This window comes from Protopterus annectens, chromosome 5.part0 (genome assembly GCF_019279795.1).
Source record: "Protopterus annectens isolate FY-2018-M chromosome 5.part0, PAN1.0, whole genome shotgun sequence".
Classification (NCBI taxonomy): domain Eukaryota; kingdom Metazoa; phylum Chordata; order Ceratodontiformes; family Protopteridae; genus Protopterus; species Protopterus annectens.
Window position 1 is genome coordinate 1,848,196,122 of NC_056735.1, and position 23,678 is coordinate 1,848,219,799.

At 37.5% G+C, this 23,678-nt stretch overlaps 1 protein-coding gene across 1 annotated transcript in view; it reads left to right on the forward strand.

Moving 5' to 3' along the window:
- ATP7B (ATPase copper transporting beta) overlaps positions 1-23,678 on the forward strand; it is a 649,813-nt gene that overhangs the window by 543,999 nt on the left and 82,136 nt on the right. The window contains exons 17-18 of the mRNA XM_044071673.1: positions 8,454-8,596; positions 19,879-20,082. Coding sequence (XP_043927608.1) covers positions 8,454-8,596; positions 19,879-20,082 — 347 coding nt within the window. The remainder of the gene's footprint in view (positions 1-8,453; positions 8,597-19,878; positions 20,083-23,678) is intronic.

Below are 23,678 nucleotides of genomic sequence, written 5' to 3' on the forward strand. Positions count from 1 at the left end.
GACTGATTGCAATTCCCTGCACATGATTGTGCATGCATGCACAGACATAAACACACACACACAACTTACAGCCTCTTTATTAATTGTGCACATAGCAGATATTTTGCTTTGATCAAATCACCTGTGGCTGCAGCAATGTATTTCAGCTCATTGCTTTTAGACAGATGCTGTGCAACTCACTGCACCCCCCCATGCACACATGCACAAAGCACATGTGGGTATGCATGCAGACACAAGCACGCGCGCACATACACACACACACACACACCTAATTGCAGCCACTTTGGCTGCATATACTTCAGATGTTTTATTGTGATGAAATGAATGAATAAATAAACAATGACCATTAAAGTATTTCAGCTCATTGGTGTGTCATGCATATAGTTCAATCCAAAGCACCCCCTCACACACACACACACACACACACACACACACACACACACACACACACACACACACACACACACACACACACACACACACACACACACACACACACACACACACACTCACCTCAAGTTGCTCAACTGTATAAAAGTAAAACAATACATAACATCCTGCAGACTTGCTGACCATGGTAATTTAACAGTATAGGATTATTTAATAAAGAAAAAAACTTACTTGTATTATACAAACATTTCATTCACCTTGCTTTGTCTGAGTCTATCCACAGCAAATTAAATTTTCTTTCACTTTTGATTCACAGACTGTCTCAGGCACAGCCTGAGCGAGCAAATGGAAAATGCCTGCTTCTTGCTTCATGTAGCAGTATAACCATCCCTCACTGAACTGCTAGTTGTACCTCCAAAACAGGAGTAGCAGAAGTAACAAGGCACTGCTGCCTTATTTACTATGGGGCAGTACACCTTAATTATGGGCTGGCTTTTAACAGAAACTGGAAATTCATGTTGTGTGACTTTTGAATCCCTGAGCAGGAGAGTTAATTCTGTTTCAGAAATTAATTATAAATTAAACAAAATCTATTGTTATAACTATTTTTTTTACATGGAGGGCTGCAGACTGGCAACCTTGTATTACAGGCCACTCCTGCCTGAATATCTGGCAAATTATTTGGTTTCCTATTTAAGTATTTAGATTTGGATTGCAGAGTCTCAAAATACCAAAACTAATAGACCAAATTCATGAGAAAAGTTAATATTTAACATCACTCTTCTTCTTTAAACTTTTTGCAGGGGCAACCCCCCACACCTTCCAGACTTATATATAGCAATTATAACATTACTAAACCTCTCAGAGAAAAGGGAATATTCCAAGAAAGGGCAATCACAGACTTAGTATAGGTAAGTCCAAATTGTTGGTCATTTGGTCTTAAAATGTTGGTACTCAGCTGTCTGAATCCCAGCATTATAAATGGTTATCAAATTATTGTTTTGCTTCACTGATCAGCTGACCACTAGCACACAACTCAAAGACACTATGTCAGAGGTTGTTCTGGGATAGTAGCGATTACGATTAATATTGTGATATAGATGGTAGACTGTGTGAAACATTATTCCAGCTGGAATATTAAAGCAGAATGCTGAGGTCACAAGAAGACTAGTAAACCAAGAAAGCAGATCAAGCTCACTATTTGATGGAATATGATAAGGGCCAGGAGATTTGTTATTTTCTTATCAAAGTGGCTGCCTTCAATTTTGTGTCAAAATTATGCTAGTAATTTACCCATAGGAGGAGTACAAAAATCCCTCCAAGCCATGCCAACAACTTTAAATGATCTCTCTGTTGTTATTAATGTCAGCATATTTTCTTTCCAAGGCGACGAAAATCATTTGGTCAAGACTTCAGTCACCTGCAAGGAAAATATTAATTTTGAAAATGATTTCTCTTGTCTTGCTTCTCAAAAAAGAAATGTTTGGACCATTAGGCCACCTACTGAGGATGAAGAGATTTAAACCCTGATTATGATATCCTAATAAGGTATGGATTATGCATGGAGAGATGATTACTGCCACTCATCTCAATCCAGCTTTGGTCATGTGTCAGCAACTGGGTCTTTGAAGTGACTTCAAACTTTAGTCTTGCCAACAGAGTCACAAGGCTTCAAAATATTCTTTTAATGTGGAAATTCCACATAGAACTAACATGTACGTACTATGCAGAGTGAAAGTATGGGCTCAGATGTCAGGTTCTACCTCTCTTAGGACCCACTTGTTATTGCCCTGCTTACTGAAATTGGCCCATAGCTGGGGAGACATTATATTTGCAGTGATTTATTCCCAATTTCCACTAAAATTTGCAGTCGACAAAATTAGATAAACATTTGTTCAATATTACAAATATTGCAGTTGTCAAATTCACCTGCTCAGGAAAATCTAATTTTTTAATCTTCCCATTAGACAGTTCTGAGGTCAGACTGAAGAAGCTGATACTTGTAGTCTGGGCCATTAAAAAGGCTATTATACTGTAGTGGGAAACAACCCTTTTGGGGGCTGTCTCTCTGCCCTCCCATTTTTCATTGTTAGAATAGGCCTGAAAATATAGTCAGATTTGTGTTTTCATATATGCATGTGGTTTCATTAAAAGACAGTTAAGCAGAAGGGAAAAGATAATCTTGCTGGCCAAGCATGAGATGTACAAAAATAAAAGTTCTCAGGAAAAGCTACAGAATGTTCCTTTCTCAAGGGAAAGATATGTGAACTTGCAATGTAATTCTAGATAAAGAATAGACTGTGAGGCACATGCTAGAAAAAGCTTGAAAGCCAAGGCTAAAGAGATGTGTAAAACATTACAGGGTTTTGGTATTATTAGGAAATACTTCAGACATGGTCACGTGAGTCAGTTAAGTTAGTTCTTGGACTGATATGCAAAAGGTCTTTGCAGTACAGACACTCGAGCGTGAGTAGAAAAGTCAGCACAAATATCCAGCATTAATCAGAATAATACATGCAGAAACTTTGGATATATTTATCAGCACTGTTACTGTTATCCTGCATTCCAGAATTTCTACAAATGGTTATTGTTTATCAGCACTGTTATTGGAAACAGTATTTGGGTTTTGTTAACATCTAAAAAAGCAGTCTTAACTGAACTACAGAGTGTGCAGAATTCATTCTGAAAAGTACAAAAAGACCTGACCCATAAAGGAGAGACTGGCACCTGTTCAGCACAAATTTGGGTAATTAACAGATAATGACATTCATTCCAGTCTCATTTCAGTTGTTTCCAGTTAATTACAGTATACTAACATCTTATCAATTCTTTCATTAATCATCCTTTCAGAATTCAGACATTCTAGATGAACTTTGAAGCCAGTTTTAGAACTGCCATAGGAGGGAATTACTCAGCCTCTATTATCCGCCATACATTTAAATGGTATCTACGTGCCGATCTGCACATGTGAGAAGTAGCTAAAACCAAAGGCTGGGATTCCAAGTGTAGAATTATTTAGACATTCTTTCTTGATCATCTGTTTCTCCTAACGGGGATAATAAACATATAAAGATGTTGCTGATGTCACTAAAATGTAGACCACAGACACTTTTGGACACTTATTTATTTATTCATTCTTTGTTGACCAGGTTAGTCTCAGTAGACTACTAGTCTCTTTTTAGCAGAGACCTGAGGTAGTATTTATACTATTAGGGTTGATTTAGTCAGGGCACCAGGGCACTTCCTGTAATGTTTTCCGTAAGTGTTGTGGGATCTTTTACATCCACCCACCCACTGCAGCAGGTGGGACCTGCTGTTCAACATCTCAACAGATTAATTTTACTAATAAAAAAATACTAATAAAAAAATTCTGTATCTGCCAATATATGGCCACAAGCAATGTTTGAAGAAGATGGCATTGCTAGCTAAACTTAGGAATTGTGATGGGTGGTGCCTAGTTTCTAATATGGCCTTTCTCACATACAATTATTCCTCAAGCAGTGCATTAAATTGCTTTAGCAGACAACTAGAAGGCATTTCAGGGTCTCTCTCTCTATTCAGCTTGTACACCATTGAAAGTATTTTCCTTAGAATTTCCCTGCCTTCTATTCCACTGAGCCAAAGAAATACTCTAAGTGCTCTATTTAATACTTGGGTATTGGATTTAGATTTGCCTTCACTGAAAGTTGAGAAAGGTTGAGGGTCAGATGCAGTGGTGGCTGGTGACTTCAAATCAAAGTGGGGGGATGCAGGAGACAGCTGAATGGGTGGGGCCAACGTGAAGGGGTGTGGCCAACTAGAAAGGGACAGAGCTATGCTCAAAACCACAAAAACTGGGACTTTAATTAAATACACTGTCCTGAGTGCCAAACCATCATTATGAGAGTCCAATTAAGACAAAATGAAGTGTAGAAGAAAAAAATATTTCAATGCATTGGCTACATGACATCTTACTTAGTATCTAGATGGAAACAAAAAGATTGTCAGGCATGAAAAATAAATTACTTTTTAAATACATTACTGGAATGCCACTCAAAATCAAGTATAAAAAAAAGCATTACTCAACTCAAACCACTTCTCCTTGCACTGCAGTTCTAATTATAATTTATATTCAGCTTTATAAAAGTACCAAGTAACATGCTGAAAGTAGCAATCTCTGTGATACACCCACTTGTAAAAATGTTTTTTATCCAAAAAAGACCTGATGCCTGACAACTATCTACTTGTTTCATGGGAAAAACATGATCAAATTAAAAAATGAACAGCAAACAAAAAACAAGCTCAAGATAAATTGCCTAAAGGATTACTGCACAGGTTATGGACCACACATGATAGATTGGCATTCTGTTTAGTTTATGGGTAAAGCCTGCAAAGATGATTGCAAGTCTCCAACAAATATAATGATCTTCTGAAAATACTGTAATCATGTCCTTTATTACAAATACTGTTATATGCATTTCAATACCTAAGGCATACGTTATTTAGTTATGTAAATATTCTCTGCATGGCAACAACAGAAAGGCTTTCAATGTTGGTAATTCTTTAATAGTATGCTTATTAAAGCTTACTTGCATCTTACAATGTCAGACAAGTTTACCCGATGGTCATTAAAGCATTTCTACTTAAACAGAGAGCAACAGGCACTGCAACAACATGCATTTTCTGAATAATGAAAAGCATAAATCAACAGTATAAAATATGACAGAAAACCAGAATATTCTGCAAAATCAAGGACAGATGAAAAGCCACTGTAGTACTTGTGTCTACCTTGGATGGGGGGATACTCTGCACATTTACATTGCATAAATTTTCTTTGCCTTGCTTGGACACATCCAGAGTCACTACATGGGGGTGTGGGGTGCAACATGTATGTCACAATTTAAAATGTCTTTGGCTGATGGTGATAGCCCTGACACATTTGTTATACCTCTCAACCTCAGAGGAAGAAATCTGGACAAAGCCATAAATAGAAGTGGGACAAAGGCCCAAAAATAAGGACAATTTTTAAATATTGCTCTTATAAAATTAGAAAGATAATAGAATAGCAGGTCTTGCATTAGTATGAATTTTCTGAAGGGTATGAAATCTGAAACTCAAATGTCTGTCATTATTTTCTAACTTCAGTCTTTAATGATTTGCCACTATTTTGCCAGAAAACCACAATTTTATGAAAACGGGCCAAAAATGTGATGCAAAAATATAAAATAGCCACACAATACAGCTGGGAACCTGTCAAAGATGGGACACTTTTTAATATTAGTACTGTTAAGTTGATCAGCTGACAAAAATAAGACAATCTGCATGCATTTCTGAAATAAAAGTAATCTATAACTCTGATCATTGCAATTATTTATTATTTGTAAACCCTCCATGTTTTCTTCCAAAATTGCCATTTTGTGGAGGGATTATTAGGGAGAGAGCAACATTTTGAGCCAAAATTGGGGACAGTTGATACATTTGGATATACCTAATTCTATAAAACAATTTATTTGCGTGTACCTCTCAACCTCTTAATGCAGGAAATCTGGACAATGCCAAATATATTGGGGGAACATACACGCAGTACTAAAATTGCCCTTGTATAAACTTAGACAGTTGATAGAATAACAGGTCTAGCTTTTAGCATGCATTTTTCTGAAAGGTATGAAGTCTGAAACTCAATGTCTCATTATTTTAATGAGTTCATTCCTAAATTATTTCCCAGACAACCACAAATTATATGAAGAACAAACCAAAAATAAGAAGCAAAAATCTATTCATTCTGTGAAAATCTGGACAGTTGTGAGGTATTTCAGCAGGGGCTGTCTTTAAGTTTTCCGCTCTTCCCCCCTCACAAAATCATGGTCAAATGGGGCCTCCCCCCTGCAGCCATTCCAATGTCCCATTACTTGGCTATTTCACCCCATTTACCATAACACTGTAATGTGCATACTGCTTTACTTCTATGATGATTTGGATTTCATTTAAAAATTTTATTTTACATTCTATACAAACACTAATAAATATCTGCTAAACAAAGCAATGCAGTCTCACAATGAAAACAGACTTAGCATTAAAATGTCTCTGCCCTTGAAACTCACAATCATTGAAACAGCATTGAAACCCAGATTCAAAGAAAATACATCTGGCCAGTGGCAGATAAAGATTAACTCTGGGCTGTTTTCAAATCATAGGCCCCTTGCACATGAAACATACATGTGTTCTTTGATACACCTTCCTGATTGTATTAAATTATATTGTATAATAGAGTATAGTTGTTAGAGGGCATTTTAAATTTATTTTTTTGAACATTTTTCCAGTAAACAATGAAGCAAAATGCATGCACCAATAATGACAAAACTGCCAAATTCAGAACATTTCCATCATAAAAGTCTACTCAAACTTCTACACTCCACCAGTATCAGTAAATATGCACAATCTCTGCAGAAGTAAAAGTCATCAAAATAATTCCACATTAAAGAGATCTGTAACTAATGAAGAGGTTGCTGCTGGCAAACAACTTTATATTTCATTGTTTCATCTACAAATAAAGTGCCTGCTGCCCTTGAGGAATAAAGTGCCTATGTTACATTAATAAATAATATGCTAGTAATATTGCAGTAGGGAATGGATGGCAAAGTTATAACAGGTTCATAGTTACTAGGTATCTCCATCAAAGAGGACATTCTCAGGACTGCAGCATACACCCCCTTTAAAAGTCCAACACAGTACAGTATCTGCAATGCATCTACATACTGTGTTAGTAGAACCCACAGCCTTCTGCATCAAAAGCAAGTACACTACCTGTTGTGCTATTAACAATGCAAGCAGACTCAGCATAAGCAGCACTAAACTTTTCTTCCCCTGAAACTCTCAGCTCCTTGTAAAATCCACTTGACACTCAACTGTACATCTCAACTTTGCAGCACAAGAAATCTGGAAAAATCCAAAACTTATTGGGGGGGGAGCCCATAAACCAGGGGCACATTGTAAACATTGCTTGTATAATCTTGGAAAGTTATATATTTTCACTCAATTGCTCACCACAAATTATCAGTCTAGTTGGAGGAAAAGAAAATTGGATACACTGTATGTTTTTTTTTTTTAGAAGACCAAGGACCAATTTTCATTTGAGAGTTGTCCCATTAGTTGGATCATTTTTCCACAAAGAAAAAAAAACTAAACCTTCTAAAGGGACTGAGGATATTGTGTTTGTATTATACTGAGACTATGATATATAGTGAGATCTTCTTTGGGGAAGGATAAATCTGAGTTGCTCATATCTCTCTGCTTCATGTTGTGGCACACTGGAGAGACAGATTTGAAAATGCTGAACATATGGGAGACTAAGGGGTTTCATTTTGATATAAAAATACTAGGGTCACTGGAGACTAAGTATTTTCATTTTGATATGTAGATTATCAAAGATAGACAAGTTTTAACATTCCATGAAGTCCTGTTACCTTGATATGGGCCCTAGGTGACCAGTTTGGTCTTTAAAAGGGTGACATTTGCGATACAATAATGTTGATGACAGTTTAGTTCTATTTGTTTTTCCCAAGGAACACAACTGACTCTAATTACAGACATTTGGAGACATATGCTGGGGGGGGGGGGATTTTATGTGAATATGCATTCTCATATTTATGCCTCCCTAAGGGACACAGTATGCCCCAATACCGACTCCTACAGAGTGAGTTCATATGGGAGGATGGAACTTTTGGCACTGCAAAAATCCATTGCTGACAGTGGAGTATTTGTAGTGTCAACCGAACAAGATTATCATGTTAACTATTGCACACAAATATATTACTATACATCAGAAATGTAATGCTCTCCTGGAACAACAGAAGGGCATGCTCTTCTGCAAAACATTACTTGGACTAATGGACTGAAATACAGTATTGTACTTTATGGATGAAAGGGCTACACACAGATAGCTTCAAGAAGGTTGGATATTTTCTGATAGTTATCTTCTTTTTATTATCAAATGCTATTTTGATCTCTGATGTTGTTATTAGATCTGATATATATAAGTATGCATCTTTTAATCAGTAGTTATCCGTTGCAAACTTTCTTTGAAGGCACTCTCCGTGGAATGATTGCAATAGCAGACACTGTGAAGCCAGAGGCAGCATTGGCAGTCCATACCTTGAAGAACATGGGTGTGGATGTGGTACTTATCACTGGTGATAACCACAAAACTGCAAAAGCAATTGCCACACAGGTAAGACTTAGTGTTCTTTATGTATTTGCACTTGACTGCATTTTATTTTATTTGAGCACCCCTTCACTGTCTCTTGTTTTTCCTTATTGTCATACAAGATGAAAAATAGTTACAGCAAGACAAAAGAAATAAAAATAAAACAGTAACAGTATAACCTTCTAACATTTTTATGAATTATCTTGCTTGAACTTGTATACGTCTTTATTTATTGTAACCCCCCATACACACATTTGTAAAGTTCAGATTTTTATTTCTTAAGCACTTTTCAACAAAATGATCATTCTAATAATAATATAAAACAGATTAATATGATACAGAACAACGATAAAAATATGGAATATGCTAAAATATTACTAATCAAATACATTGCTGTAGAATAGCAGTAATGCTGAAAAAAATAAAAACAGTTTTAAACCCAACTACTAAAAAATAATGAATTCTATCAAACATAGTTACAAGTTTGCAAGGCAGAAGTCTAAATTGTGTCCCATTTTATTCTTCCAAACAGAACTCCATTGTAGCCACTGGTAGAGCACAGGCTGTAAAAAATGCAGTCATTTTTCCAAACAAAATTCAGTGTCACTGCAGATGAAGCTGGAACACAAGCTATAACCCCCCTCAGATATTCTTTCAAATGAAGCTCAATGTCACTGCAGCCAAAGTTGAACTACAGGCTATCACTGCAGCCAAAGATAAAACACACCGGGTATAAAAAAAAAAATCCAACCATTCTGTCACTGCAGTCAAAGTTAGACTAAAAACTAAGAAATACCTGACTCTCATTGTTGTTGTAAATGAAACTCAATATCTCTACAGCTGAAGTCAAACCCCAGTCGTTCTTCTGAACAAGACTCAATGATGCTACTGCAGCTGAAGTTTAAACTGGCTGTAAAGTTAAAGTAAACACACACAAAAAAATACTCCATTTTTAAAACTCAGTGGAGTAGCACTGTGATGCTGCATTTACCATTGCTGCCTTACACCATTCTATCTCTCAAGTTAGTTTGTCTTTGTGGAGTCAGCATGTCTTCCCACTGCCCGTGTGGGTTTTCACTGGGCATTCCTGCCTCTGCCAGCATGAAAGGCTAAACAGAGATCATCTCTCTCAGGAGTCTGTAGAACACTTTGTAGAGGGACAGGGCTTTTAGTTTATCAGAGTAGCTAAAGGTGCTAAGACCTGAGTTATCTTTGGCGAGGAAACATTGAGATCTCTTGAAATGGTTTAGAAGTTTGTTGAGGACCATGCCAAAAGGACCATCATAGACAGTGATGACCTTATAAAAGAAGAATAAAGTAGAGCTATAGTTTCTTTGGACCTTAAGGGGATACCATGGAAATAAAGTTGTTCAAAGTAGAAGGACTTTCCAATCACTACAGAGATTTGTACAAGTCCCCAATAACCACATCAGATTTAAGTAGAATGATTTCTGTATTGTAAGAAGTAGTTATGCCAGATTTACCAAAGGAAACTATTCTGAAGTTTTTGGCATTGAGGATAAGCCCATGATTAATACACCAAGCATTCATTTGGTCTAGTTTTTAGTGAATTTCAGTATCAGAATGGGATTTTGATAACCAACCCTAGTTTGCAGTTATGAGCAAACTTGGTTAGCCTTTGCCTTTTGATATCATGGGAGAGTTTGTCAATAATTCCAACATAAGGGATAGTGTGGAAGGCCTTAGTAAGATCAAAGTAGGCAGTGTGGACTGTATGCCTCTTAAACTCAGCAACTCTTTTAAATACCTTAATCAGATTTAGGAGGCATTATCTGTCTTTCACAAAGACAAATTGGTGTACATCCATGGATATATTGCTATTTATTAGTTCAGCTGTAGTAGAGTTATGTAGCCTTGCATATAATAGGAAGATTAACAGGACTACAATTCCCAGGGTAGTAGCAGGACCCCCCCCTTTATGCAAGGGTACTGCATTAACTGTTCTCCACACCTTGGGAATGTAACCAGAGACAAGACAATCGGGATCAAGAGTAAATGGAGGGTTTTTGCTAGATCAGACTCAACACTTCCTCAGCAGATATCCAGGAATATTGTCAGGACCCAGGTAACTGTTTTAATTTTATTAAGTGCCAAAAGGGTTTGGTCCAAAGTGATTTCAGGTAGGATGTAAGGAGGAATGATAGGGACACATAGGAGGGTATGGGGGATGAAGCTGGAAAATAATTTGTCCACAGGAGTATTAGCAATGTTCTCAGGGTCAGAAAATAATGTACCTTAAAGATATATTCATTACATGTTTTTGGTTACTTCTAAACTTCGTAATGTAGCTGAAAAAGACCTTATTGTTGTCTGTCGAATTTGTTGGAACCCTAAGCTTGTAGCTGGTCTTGTACATCCTAATGATACGTTTGAGGGGTATACTCATTTTAAATCCCTTTTCATAATGATGAAGTGGACACTTTTTTTTTAGAGATGGCCAAGAGATTTTTCTTTTTCTGACAGTTTGTTGATGTGGTAGTTCCATCATCTGGGTTTATATTTAAACTTGTCTGTATGGTTCAATTATACTAGTAGAGATGCTTCAATAGATCTATCCAAAGAGGAATACAATTCAGAGGAGCAGGTAGCAACCTCCGGTACAAGGTTTGCGGAAGACCTATACTATTTCTGATTATTAGTAGGAAGTGAAAACAGTAATTAATTGGTGTTGAAATAATCTCTGAATGTAGAGGATTTACTAGGGACCATAAATCAGAAGAAACAGAGTGCAAAGCAGTCCGGATAACCAAAGCCTTAACGCAATTTAATATTCCACTTTAAAAACAGCGTTTTCGCTACTTAAACAATGTAGCTTCATCAGAGGCAAACAAACACAGAAAAAGGCGCCAAACAAAATTTATAATAGTGGCAGCCTAATTAAAATCAGCTGGAGTATGTTACATCATGTTTTTAAAGTGGAATATTAAATTGCGTTAAGGCTTTGGTTATCCGGACTGCTTTGCACTCTGTTTCTTCTGTTTTCTAAAGTTTGTCTACATTTTTTCATTTAGGGACCATAAATCAGGTTTTCAAGCAAAAAGTCATAGCAAGCTGGTCAAATTTCACTGGGAAAAGGGTAATAAACAGGATGGTGTAATTGAAGAAAATATTTGTGAGGACAGTTTACTATTAAAACCGTGAAATTAAAAATGAAATCCATTCATGTGCTCAACTCAGATGACTGACATACTACATATTAATTAGGTTAGGATGTCGAATTTCATACCAATGAATGCAAATTCAGTATTATTCGATATCCTTTTTCACCCGCCATCTTTTTAACAGTACAAACGTATGCAGTTCCGTACTGCACAAAGCTATAACTCATTTTATTTGCAAGGGACAAGCCCTCCTGCTCCCCACACCTCCTGAAAAATATATATTCCAACTCTGAGATCACACTACAGCGAGGAAAAGGATTAATTTCCTGATCCGCACTGTACCATAATCTCTCTTTGTTACATCAATCACCTATAAGTGAATTCACAGTGGAATTCGCTGCACAGGAGCCTCAAAGATTTGAAGGTCAGCAATACGGGAATCCGCCAACTGATGTTCGACATTCTCATTTTCTCTGAACCTTCATTATTCATTTTGATGGTAAACAGTGCGGACAAGAACAAGACAATTGATACCTGGGGCAAGCAGGGGGGCTATTTGGTCAAGCGTATTGGCATTTATGAGGTCTAGAAATCTCTAAGCATATTTGTTGCTTTTAGTGTAAGTTTGCCAGTTTATGTGTGGATAATTGAAGTTATCCATAAGAGAAGTATTTGGCTTGATGGTTAACTTCTCTAACTGGTTCAGATATTCTGGATGCTCAGATAAACTTCTGTTGTTGACTATTTTTTGATAATTAATTTTACTGAATGCAACAAGTACTTCAGTTAGGTCCATATTGTTTCAAGCAGAATCTGGAAAGAGAGAATGGGGTTATAAATAAATACAGATATTCTCCAGGGGTTGCTATTGGATCAGAATGCATGATGGACATTTTACCTTGGTACAGAGGGAGTGCTGTCACTACACTGGAGCAAAAGTTTTGCAATTTAACAACTGCTGATGGTTTTGAAGGTAAGAAAGGCCTCAAGTTTAGTTAATTTGCTGTTTCAGCTCTGAGCATTCAGCAATGCTAACTTACTATTATCTATGCAGGAATTTATGTTTGGATGCCCATCAGGTGAACTGTGCCAAAAAAGTCACAATGTGAGTAGCAAACATTTTTGGCAGAATCAAAAAATGAGGAGTGAAAGGTGCAAGACATCTCTCGCAAAGCTAGGGGGTCTCTTGATCATTTTGTCCCATGTAGAAACACATGGGATCCTCCTAGATTGATGCCAATTTACTACCCAACTGTTGAAGCCCAATTATTTTAGCTTTGAATTTAGGCATCATGCTGGTGAAGGTGGTTTGTTGCTCAATGCCAGGATGTTGCCTTCATTTAAAATTTAAATGACAGGCTCAAAAATGTCGCATGTTAAAATGCACAAATGTCAGCATACTTTCCATCATGTTGGGGGTCAGTGGGCTTGCCCTCTTTATTATTATTATTATTATTATTATTATTATTATTATTAGCTTTTTTTTTTATGTTTTGCAACATTGGGAGTGTCACTGTCTTGACTAATGAACTCCCAAGGTTATGGATGTTTTGAGTTTGAATAATCTTACTTCAATTAATTCAGATGAAATTACTTATAACTGACCTAATAATAATTGGTTGCAGCAAATAGCTTTAATTCTGGTGCTACTTCAGGGGGTTATGTGTCTCTCTCTTCCTGGCGGGAGATGTGTGGGACCCCTTCTAGTTTTGTGAGAGAGGTACGCTCTACCTCTCTTACCAGGTAGCGCAGGTTCTGAATATAAAGTTTGCTATCCCCTTACTAACCTTTTCAGGAAAAGTAAAGTTAATGGATATTCTTTTCTGCCATCTGAATAGTACAAAAAGCACTTTTCATTAATGCCAGTAGTCTAAACAGAAAGGTCTGGATGCTTTTCTGTCTCTTAAGGGGTTAGTATGTCTGCAGTTACAGAGATCCTTTTAAAGACCTCAGCCAACAGATCCCAGATTCCAGGGAATGCTGTCTGTAACTGTTTACTGCCAGCTGGGATGGGGACAGAGTCTCTTTTTTGTACATATGAAAGGAGGGCATTATTGAGCTCAGAAAATGGGCTACTTTTATATTTTGGATGTAAAATTATTTATTTGCCTAATGCTTCAAAGTTGCTGTAGGATATGTAATTATTGTAGGAGGAAGTATTTTTTATCTAAAATATAAGTTAAGCAAGCATTTAATAATGTGCACACAGACACACACATATTCTTGTTACTGTTTTGGTTACTGCAGTTACTTTCATTAGTTCATTTTTTTCTCATGCTTGCTAAATGTGTCTTTTTAAGAGTCATAAATAGTAAGTGGGAAGGAAAATGACAGGTAAATATCAGGTTCTTGTAACTGTTGTTGCAGTCAGTTCAGTTTTATTTTTTTAGTATTATGCTTTTCATGCTCACTAACCTGGGCATTTCAGCCATGTTTAGGGATCATAAGCAAGATCTCAATCAATCTCTCTCTCTCTCATCATCTGGTCATGAAGTGGTAGACTTGTTTTTTATCAAGCTCTTCTCATACATTTGTACCTTGTTTGAGAAAATTTGTTCTCCAATAGGATATCACTTTATACTCTGACCATTTTGTAAATGATTTTAGCACAGCCAGTATCAACACTGCGACTGAGTTTTACTAGTATGAGCCAGTAAATTATACCACCTCTGTTTAAATCTAGGTGGATGTTAGGCTTTGATGATGGGTGGTGCAGTAGTGACTGTGGGTCCAGCAACACAATCTGAGGAAAGGCTAGCTCAAACCCCAGTTTTCCTTCTTTTTCTAATCAATCAGCTCCACACTTAAGTGCAGTATACCTTCGAGTTTACCATTCAGAATAATTCCACTGCAAATTCAAATTGTACAGCCAAGTGCAATTTCCATACTAAACCATCCTTCCAAAACAGCCTAGAATGCAGACCAAGGTCAGCACAGTCACCAGACTTACCTTTCTAGTCTGATATGCTGACCACTGTGGAGAGCACCAACTATGCAGCATTCTAACTAACTAACACAACTAACGTGTGCTTCAAACCTAAATAAGAGCATGCCCATGTGATTTGTCTGGTGTCATCACCACATAAAACCATTTTAGCTTTCTTTCATATTAAACTAAATGAAATGAAATGAAATAAGCTGAAATTTCAACAAAGAGCCTTGAAAATCATATGTGTAAAAACATAACTACTGATTTATGCATTATCACTTCTGCACCGATAAGATGACAAAACTACCCCACCACTCTATATTTCAGAATATTCCTGCCTCCGACAAACCTGAGTATGTACAGATAAAAAATACATTTTCTTTCCAATTACAATGTTGTCTTCAGAACACACCAGCATGCCAGCAGCATTGCATGTCATGTTTTACAAGTCCCTCAAAAAGAAAATACAGTAAAGTGATTAGATAACATCTGGCTACTAATTCAGAAAGATTTATCTCTGATCCAGTAGATCAAGGTCTTAAACATTAAGGGGAGGTTGCAGATAGTGTTTGAAGATCAAGGGCATTTGGGCTGTGGTTTGAAAAACTTTTATACTGTTTGATGCAGCCCTAAGGCACACATCACTCACACATACGTGCACGTACCCCCCCCACACACACACACTCTGTGGGTGCCATTTTTAAAACTAAGTACATTCAGACAAGACCACCACACCTGGACTCCCGTTCCCTGATGCCGCAGCCCTCCTAGTAGCATGCTCCCTCTGCATGTTGTCTGTATATACTTGTTAACCGCTGCCCTGTTTCTTGTACAAAACTATAAAGTTTTTTTACCTGTTAGTTAACTGCAAATAAGCTCTGTTTTGTTTTATGTCATGAAACTATCTAAACTAGTGTTGCTGCCAAGAGATTTTTTTAGCTGTTGTGATAACTTTTATATGCGTACTTTGACCAGAGTCACTTTTCTTGTATATAGCAATTGCATTTAACTGCCAATATGCTCTTTTATGTATTATTAAGAGAAACGATCTGAAATAGTGTTGCTACCAAAAGAGTTTTAGTTGTAGAAGTGTATTTAAACTGTGAATATGCTCTGTCATGTTTTATTATGATACAACCTGATCTAATGTTGCTGCCAAGACAGTTTTAGCTGTAGAATTGCATTTAACTGTGAATATGCTCTGTCATGTTTTATTATGAGATATGACCTGATCTAATGTTGCTGCCGAGAGAGTTTTTCACTGTGGGAATATTTTTAAATGTGTTCTAGACCGGAGTCATTTTCATTTTTCATTTTACAAGCAATTGTATGTTAATGTTTAGTTTTAATTACGCGCACCTTACATGCCGGTACTCATGCTTAGTGTATGCTAGATATTTGATAGGCTTCCTACATTTTTTTATTGAACAGGAACCATTATTCTATATAACTTTGTGTCTAAGCTAGTTTGAAGCTATACTGTAGACAAAATTCTGCCTACAGTTCATTCTACTACTTACCCATTGTACCCCTGCTGACTACCTTTATAACTAGACCCCCATGTTCTTGTCTTGCCTGCCTCTCATGAGCCAAGCATGCAGTGGTACTCCTGTTTATGGATTAGTGTTGCTCATGCCATGTTTTATTTCTAAAAAGGTTTACAAACAATTAATGTACCGTAGTGTTGCAATCTATTAATCTCTCCCCAGTTGTGTGTCTGAAACCTAATATTGTTCATTTTTTTCTCCCTAGCTGTCCAACTATTCCTTTCCTGCTGTTACCCTGCTTTTCACTGCTATTGAGTTATTTGCAGGACCAACATCCCTCCTTTCTGTAGAAATCAAACAGAAAATTATAACTAAGTATGTCTCCAAATTATCAAGTGCCTTAAACAGTTCAGATTTTTCATTTTACTGTTAAACCACTCTGTTTCCATCTGTTCAACTGTAAGGAAGCACACTATGTAGAACGGCAGTCGCCCATACCCCCCCTAGCTAATAAACCCCATTTTTTGCGATTTCATCTCTAACCCTGTTTCTACCTCCCTGCGACTCTTCCTGTAGCCTTATTTCCAGCACTTCTGTCTCTTGCTAACTACTGGTCTTTCCCCTGCCTGGTCTTTCCTCTCACTCTCTCAGGCTTTCAACTGCCCTCTAGCTTTTTAGTGTGGCTCAATTTGCTTTTTGTACTAGCTTATTATCCAACTCCTCTCCAACCAGCCTTACAATTTCTCTAGTCCCCCAAGGTCTAATCATCCCTCTATTGTCCCTTTTTCACAGTCGGTTTTCCTGTTCTGTTCTTGTCACTCCCCTCAGCCCTAGTCAGCTACCGTCACTCCATTTACCTGTGTACTTGTTCTTCTGCACGCTTGCATTTCTTTCATTGCTTAGGAGATTGTTTTTTGTATCACAAGCAGCTCTTTAAGACTCACGCTAACCCACTCCATTTGCCCTTGCTACACTCGGGCTCACTCCGCTACCCTACCCCCATTCCCACCCATCCCCACTTTCATTACATTTATACCTAGCCAAACCACACCCCCTCACCCCCAGCCAACCCACTCATCCCATAATCCTCCTTTCCCACCTACTCACTTCAACCCCTCATCCAACCCAGTCTACTCATCCACCCCACCCGCACATGTACTTCCAGTTCTCCACTATTTCAAGTGTTCTACTTACCCTCTTTCTTTACCTCTCCTACAACTCCACTTCACTCCACCCATACCAGGTTGTACAGCAACTCTCACCAACACTACCACTATCCATACTCCACTCACAACTCCATACTTATAGTAGCATCAACCCTCAACTCTTCAATCACACAACCTTCCTACTCTAACCTCTCAAACACTTACCCACTCATCACCCTATCTCAACAGCCTCTAAATATCACAAACTAACAATCAAACTTAAACTCCTGCTACTACCCCCTATTACACAAATTAAACTGCAAGCAGATATCCATCCTAATCCCGGTCCCAACAACCTCAACCCTCAACAAACACTATCTTCTTCCTGTCCCTCTCTTACCACCTGTATCCATTCTAGCACACATCCCCATTCCCCACCCCCCTTTTCACAAAGCCTCTAACTCAGAACTTCTCCTTCTAAATCTCAGTCTCCAAAACATCTTAAATAAAACCAGTGAATTCCATGCTACCCTAGCAACCTACTCACCAGACATAGCTGTAATAATGGAAACCTGGTTAAAGCCCCATATTAAAGACAGTGAAATTCTCACAACAGGCTATAACATTATAAGGCTAGACAGAGTTAACAAACATGGAGGGGGAGTTGCTGTTATGTTTAAAGATACCCTCAAAGTCACACAACTAACCTACACCCCTCCTGATCTACCCAACTCTGAACTACCGACTACTTGCCTCGAAATTAACCCTAACAAATCCATTATAATTATAGCCACGTACACCCCTGGCAATAACCTTCCTCTCATTGAAAACCTATTAAACTGGGCAGCTACCAAATTCTCCCAAGAATCAGTTGTGCTTGGTGACTTTAACCTGGATTGGCATACCTGCACATCAACTAGTCCATCTAATTTTGTTAATCTCTTTAACTTCACCCAGACAATAACCTGCCAAACCCATATAAACACTCCAACAAGCAGTCAACACTAGATTGGATCTTAACCCACAAACCTAACCTTGCTTACCTAGCTGGGTACCCACCTAACTCCCTCAATGATTACTCTCCAACCTTCCTTTATAGAACGTGAGTGAGTACACAAAATAACATCATCTACAAATATATCACTACCAAGAAAAATTTCTCCCCTACTAACTTCAACCTCCTACTCCAACAATGTAACTGGACACCTCTTAAACACCTACAGTAGATGTTTCTGTTAACTACTTCAATGAGACCTTCCTCACAATCCTAAATAGCCTAGTTCCCATTAGAAAAGTACGTACTAAAACCAAGCCCTTCCCATGGCTAACAAAAGACACTAAACTATTAATGAAGCACAGAAATAAAGCCTAGTCTATATACCATACCTCCAAAGACAAGACAGAACTCTTAACCTATCAACAACTAAAAGAAACAGATCAAAATAGACAAACAAACATACTTCCTATCCTGTCAACAAAAACACCAAAACAAACTACAAAAATTCTGGCAATCCATCAATCAGCTCATAAACACAGATCATACCTTTACTTCTCCTCCTGTCACCCCAAACAACCCTGACCCATTTATTCTCAATTCAGCTCCCACTTCATAAACACTGTCACCTCCCTACTAGACAACCAACCACCCCAGTCACTTTCAATCTCCACCCCTGCCCCAGATACTCATAATCCATTCTCCTTCGCAGCTGTGCAAAGTAACTACATGAAGACTCTCTTAACCAAACTCAAACCTGGCTGCATAGCTGCAGATAAACTCCCAAATGAGTTTCTAAAACTTGCTGCCCCTTCCATCTCTTACCCCATTTCTATCCTGATTAACTGCTGTATTAAAGAACACCATATTTTCCACTTCTATGGAAAATATCTCACATCATAACACTCCACAAAGGGGGACCCTCCAAAGAACTAACTAATTATCGACCCATAGCCATCCTTTCAGTCCTTGCAAAAATACTAGAAAAATGTATCCACAACCAACTCAACTACTTCCTTAACAATAACCTCCTGTCCGGCACACAACATGACTATAGACCTAAGTACAGTACTAGTACTACCCTCCTAAACTTCACTAACACCATCCATTATCGCATGAATGAAGGCCAGCTTGTCTCATCCATCTTTCTCAATATGTCGAAAGCCTTTGACACCATATCCCACCGAGTACTTTTCTCCCCGGGTCTCTGCTGAAAACAGGCCCCTGGCCCAGTCGGACACTACTCGGTAAACAAATGTAATAAATAAATAAAATAAATACATACACACACACACACACACACACACACACACACACACACACACAAACATATGCAGTCACCCGCACGAGGCCCCTGAGTCCATTGTTCTCTAATACCAAGGACTCGTGGTGCTATGTATGTTCCCATTCATTTAGTAGTACTATGAACAAGTACACTTTGGGGTGATCCAAAGGATGGTGACTTTTAAAACAAAAGTATATTATTCCAAATATATTCCTTTATTCAGATGCTTCCCACTTTTTAAAGTCTTATGTTACCAATATAGTATTTAGTTGCATTGCTATGGCACTTAAAATACAGGCTGTGTGACAGTACTATATACTACAACACATGATTTTTTTTTTCAGGTTGGTATCCAAAAGGTCTTTGCTCAGGTTCTTCCATCTCATAAAGTTGCAAAGGTTCAGGAACTACAGGACAAGGGACAGAAGGTGGCCATGGTGGGTGATGGTGTTAATGACTCTCCAGCACTGGCCAAGGCAGATGTTGGCATTGCCATCGGCACAGGAACTGATGTGGCAATTGAAGCAGCAGATGTTGTACTTATAAGGGTAAGAACAATATAACTCTGTCAACAGTTAACATAAAGCATAGCTGTACCAACCTTATGGCATGGACTGAAAAAATATTAAAATAACTTACATTAAATTAGGGAATAATGTTTAGGAACACTTAAATAGCTATGTATGTGTGCTGGAAAGGGATGTTACAACTGAAGTAGCAGATGTGGTACTTGCAAAGACAAGAACTATAGAATTGAGAAAATAGTTAATTTAAGATATAGCTGTGACAACTTTATGACATTGACTGATGTATTGTGGAGTCAGAGCATGATCATTTTTTTTATTTCAATGTTTATATTGCATATGCATTTCAATATAACACATTTAAGCATGTCATGAAATTTGGATAATATTATAGCATTGTATATAACCACATAAAACATTATACATTGTCAACACAAAATGTTTATCTAGCTTGCATTCCTTCTTAGATAACGAAATAATAGCTAAAAAAAACTTCAAAATCTCCCCCACTGTTTCTCTGGTTGTGTTCTATATTCATCCAATATGAAACTTTATCATTTATTGATTTAGACAATGTAATGCTCAAACATAATATTCCTAAAAAGATAATGGGACTCTCTCCCCAAGCCCCAAGGCCTAACCCATTCTATTTCATTTAGTAGAACAATTCAACACATGAAAGCAAACAGCACACATTAAAACTCTCAAAACTTTACTGTACAAGTATACAGCAGCAAAACCTCCCCCAACTTTGTGTTAAGTCTCAAGAAGTCGAGGAATGTGGTCCAGAAATATTTTAAAATAAAGTCTAAACAATGACCTTGGTTAATGCCTATATAGAAACCAGTGGTATTTCAAATCCTACCATGACTGGTCCAGGTGCACCTATTTACACAGTGTATCGTAGGTATATGAAAGTATTGCTTTTATAATTATATATATATATATATATATATATATATATATATATATATATATATATAAAATCTGTATGTGTTTGTGTGTAGATATAGATATATGCTTGTCTATCTTCAGTTGTCAAATTACAGAAACATCAATGCTCAATACAATGAGTTGTACATGTCAAAACCTGATGAAGTTGAAAAAAAAAAATAACAAAAACAAAACTGAGCACAAAAGGAATGCAAAGGCATTTCTATCAAGATAGATAAACTACAAATAAATAAATAAATAACAGCACACATAGATCTAGTTTATCTGAACAGCATTGCTGTTAGGGAAAGGGTTTTTGGTAAGGTAATGTTTTGGGGTGGGGGATGGGGTAGCAGCAGGCTTACAGTTTTCACACAGGTAAGATAGTACAGGAGAGGAACGAAGCTATGCTAACTAGGCAAACTGCAGTTTAGCATGCTAGGCAGCCCATCTATAATTCCTAGCCTACCTTCAGATTGATAAACTTACAATCATTCCCATTAGTGCACTAAAAATGTTTTTTATTTTTTTTTTTTTTTGTGATTTAACCAGCCACTAGTGCTCAGCACAGGTTAGTACTAAAGAGTACTGTGGCAGACTTTGTCATTTTTACAAAGGCACAAATGCTGATTTGACAAAATTAAACTAGAATTTACATTTGTCAGATTGTTTATGAGCTATGTAATTAGCAACTTCGCCATATGATATAATGTAATATACATAACCTGAACAGAAAAAAAGACTAACTAAAATGCTGCATATTTGCATATTGGTTATATAAGAAGCAGAGATTTGTAGAGTAGCTGTAAATAGCAATGTTGTTGTGAATATCCATTTTTATACAAAATGACCAATGCAAATAGATAATTTGTATATCTCAAGTAGTTTTCCTGCAGTCACTGTAACACATACATTACCCACTACTAAATATTTGAGGTTTAGGTGTAACTTAGTGTGCTGGGAGGTTGGAAACATGCTTGAAAATGCTGAATATCACATAGAAATAATGAATATGATTTTCATGTTCATATTTGCACTAGATCTGTGAGGTGGAATGCCGATATTGGATAGTCAAACAGGTATGCATGGAGACAAATGAATAGCTGGAAGAGTGACTACTGAAAAAGTTATGAAGGAACTCCACAGGGAGGTACGTCATAAGATGAAACTGAGCCACCTTTCAGGGTGGTAAAAAAAGTGGGTAGTGGTGTTTGAGGTATGACTACATGGTTTCCCCTTTGAAACTGAAGTGGTGCCATAGTACTGGAAATGGAAACAGTAGGCCTGAATTTAAAGCTCCTGTGTAATGGGTTAGGATTATCTCTTCTAATATCTTCACCTCAGCACATTTCTGAACTCCATTCTATTCCTGCACAGAGATGCCTTTAAATAGCTCATATCATGATGTAATTTATCTGTCTAAGAGACATACTCCTGTTCATTGTGCAAGCTATTTCTGTAGTGCAGGGTGTAGTTTGATACACATTGTTGAAAACTTCATACATTCTATGTGAAAACATCTGTATGTTTTGTATTGTCAGGGGGAATCAGACAATATAACACATTCCCATGAGTGGCTGCCACTCATTCCTACTGCCCAGAGGAGACGATGACAGAAACTGAAGGCCTGCATTACTACAATTACATATTCAGCATGACTTCACTGTTGCAGTAGCCTAAGCTGCATGGGGTTATATCCTGCCAAGAACTGGATGTCTAGCCAGCTTCCAAATATTTAGGGCACTTTCTATTTTCTTGCTGTTTTAGCAACCAGCAAGTCTAGCTTTCTGTGACTTTGTAGGTTTTTCAGTTGGCTAATTTCTTGTCTAGTGGGCAGTTAGGTATCCCAATGGGGACATTCTTCATTTTTTGTGATAAAAGTGTTTTTATCTTTCTCTGAATTTATGTCTAAGAAAAAGGCTAATTGTTCCTGCGGTCACCAGATTCCCTACAAAGATCATTAAACATCTTGCCATTTTTTTTAGGGGAAGAACATGACACTCTGTCCTGTTCAATTTGTAGATCTTTTACTCCTAAAACTCTATGAAGCAGACATAAGACCATCTTGTTACATGTATAAAAGCAAAAGTTAAAGGCTTTTACCAGTAGAGTAATGCACCAAGGTTCCAGTTCCTTGGATGTTCCTATTCAGGTCCCAAATAAGAGAAACATATCCAGGAAGGCTTTGGTTTACACTCAGTCTTCTTCTGTTTCTTGGCCTTAGGTGAGCAACTAGGCTGTGACCATTTCAGAGCCCTTGGATCATTCATCAGTTTCTCTTTACTTCTTTGTCATTGCTCCTTATGAAGCTGCTAAGAGCAGAGAGACAGCCTCCCAGACCACTTATACATTTGCTTCAAGCAGGTGAGAACTACTCTGGTCAGCATTAGTGTAGGGAGCAAATGTTATTTCCTTACTGGGCAACAGTGCTGATCATGCATCTGAGCACTCCTCTTCTTGTTAGACACTCCCGTGAAAAGGAAGTACAAACTAAAGCATACATCTGCTCCTGTATCTTCTTTAGCTCAGGGAGTAAAATATTCTTGGTTTGCCTTTGCCAAAGGCTTATTTAAAACTTTTCAGTCAATACAAATTGAAGCTTCCAAACATCTAAAAGGAAAAGGTCACTCTCACCATTAGATTCTGATTCAGAGTTTGAGGTACATTAATTAGGCTTAGATTACGAC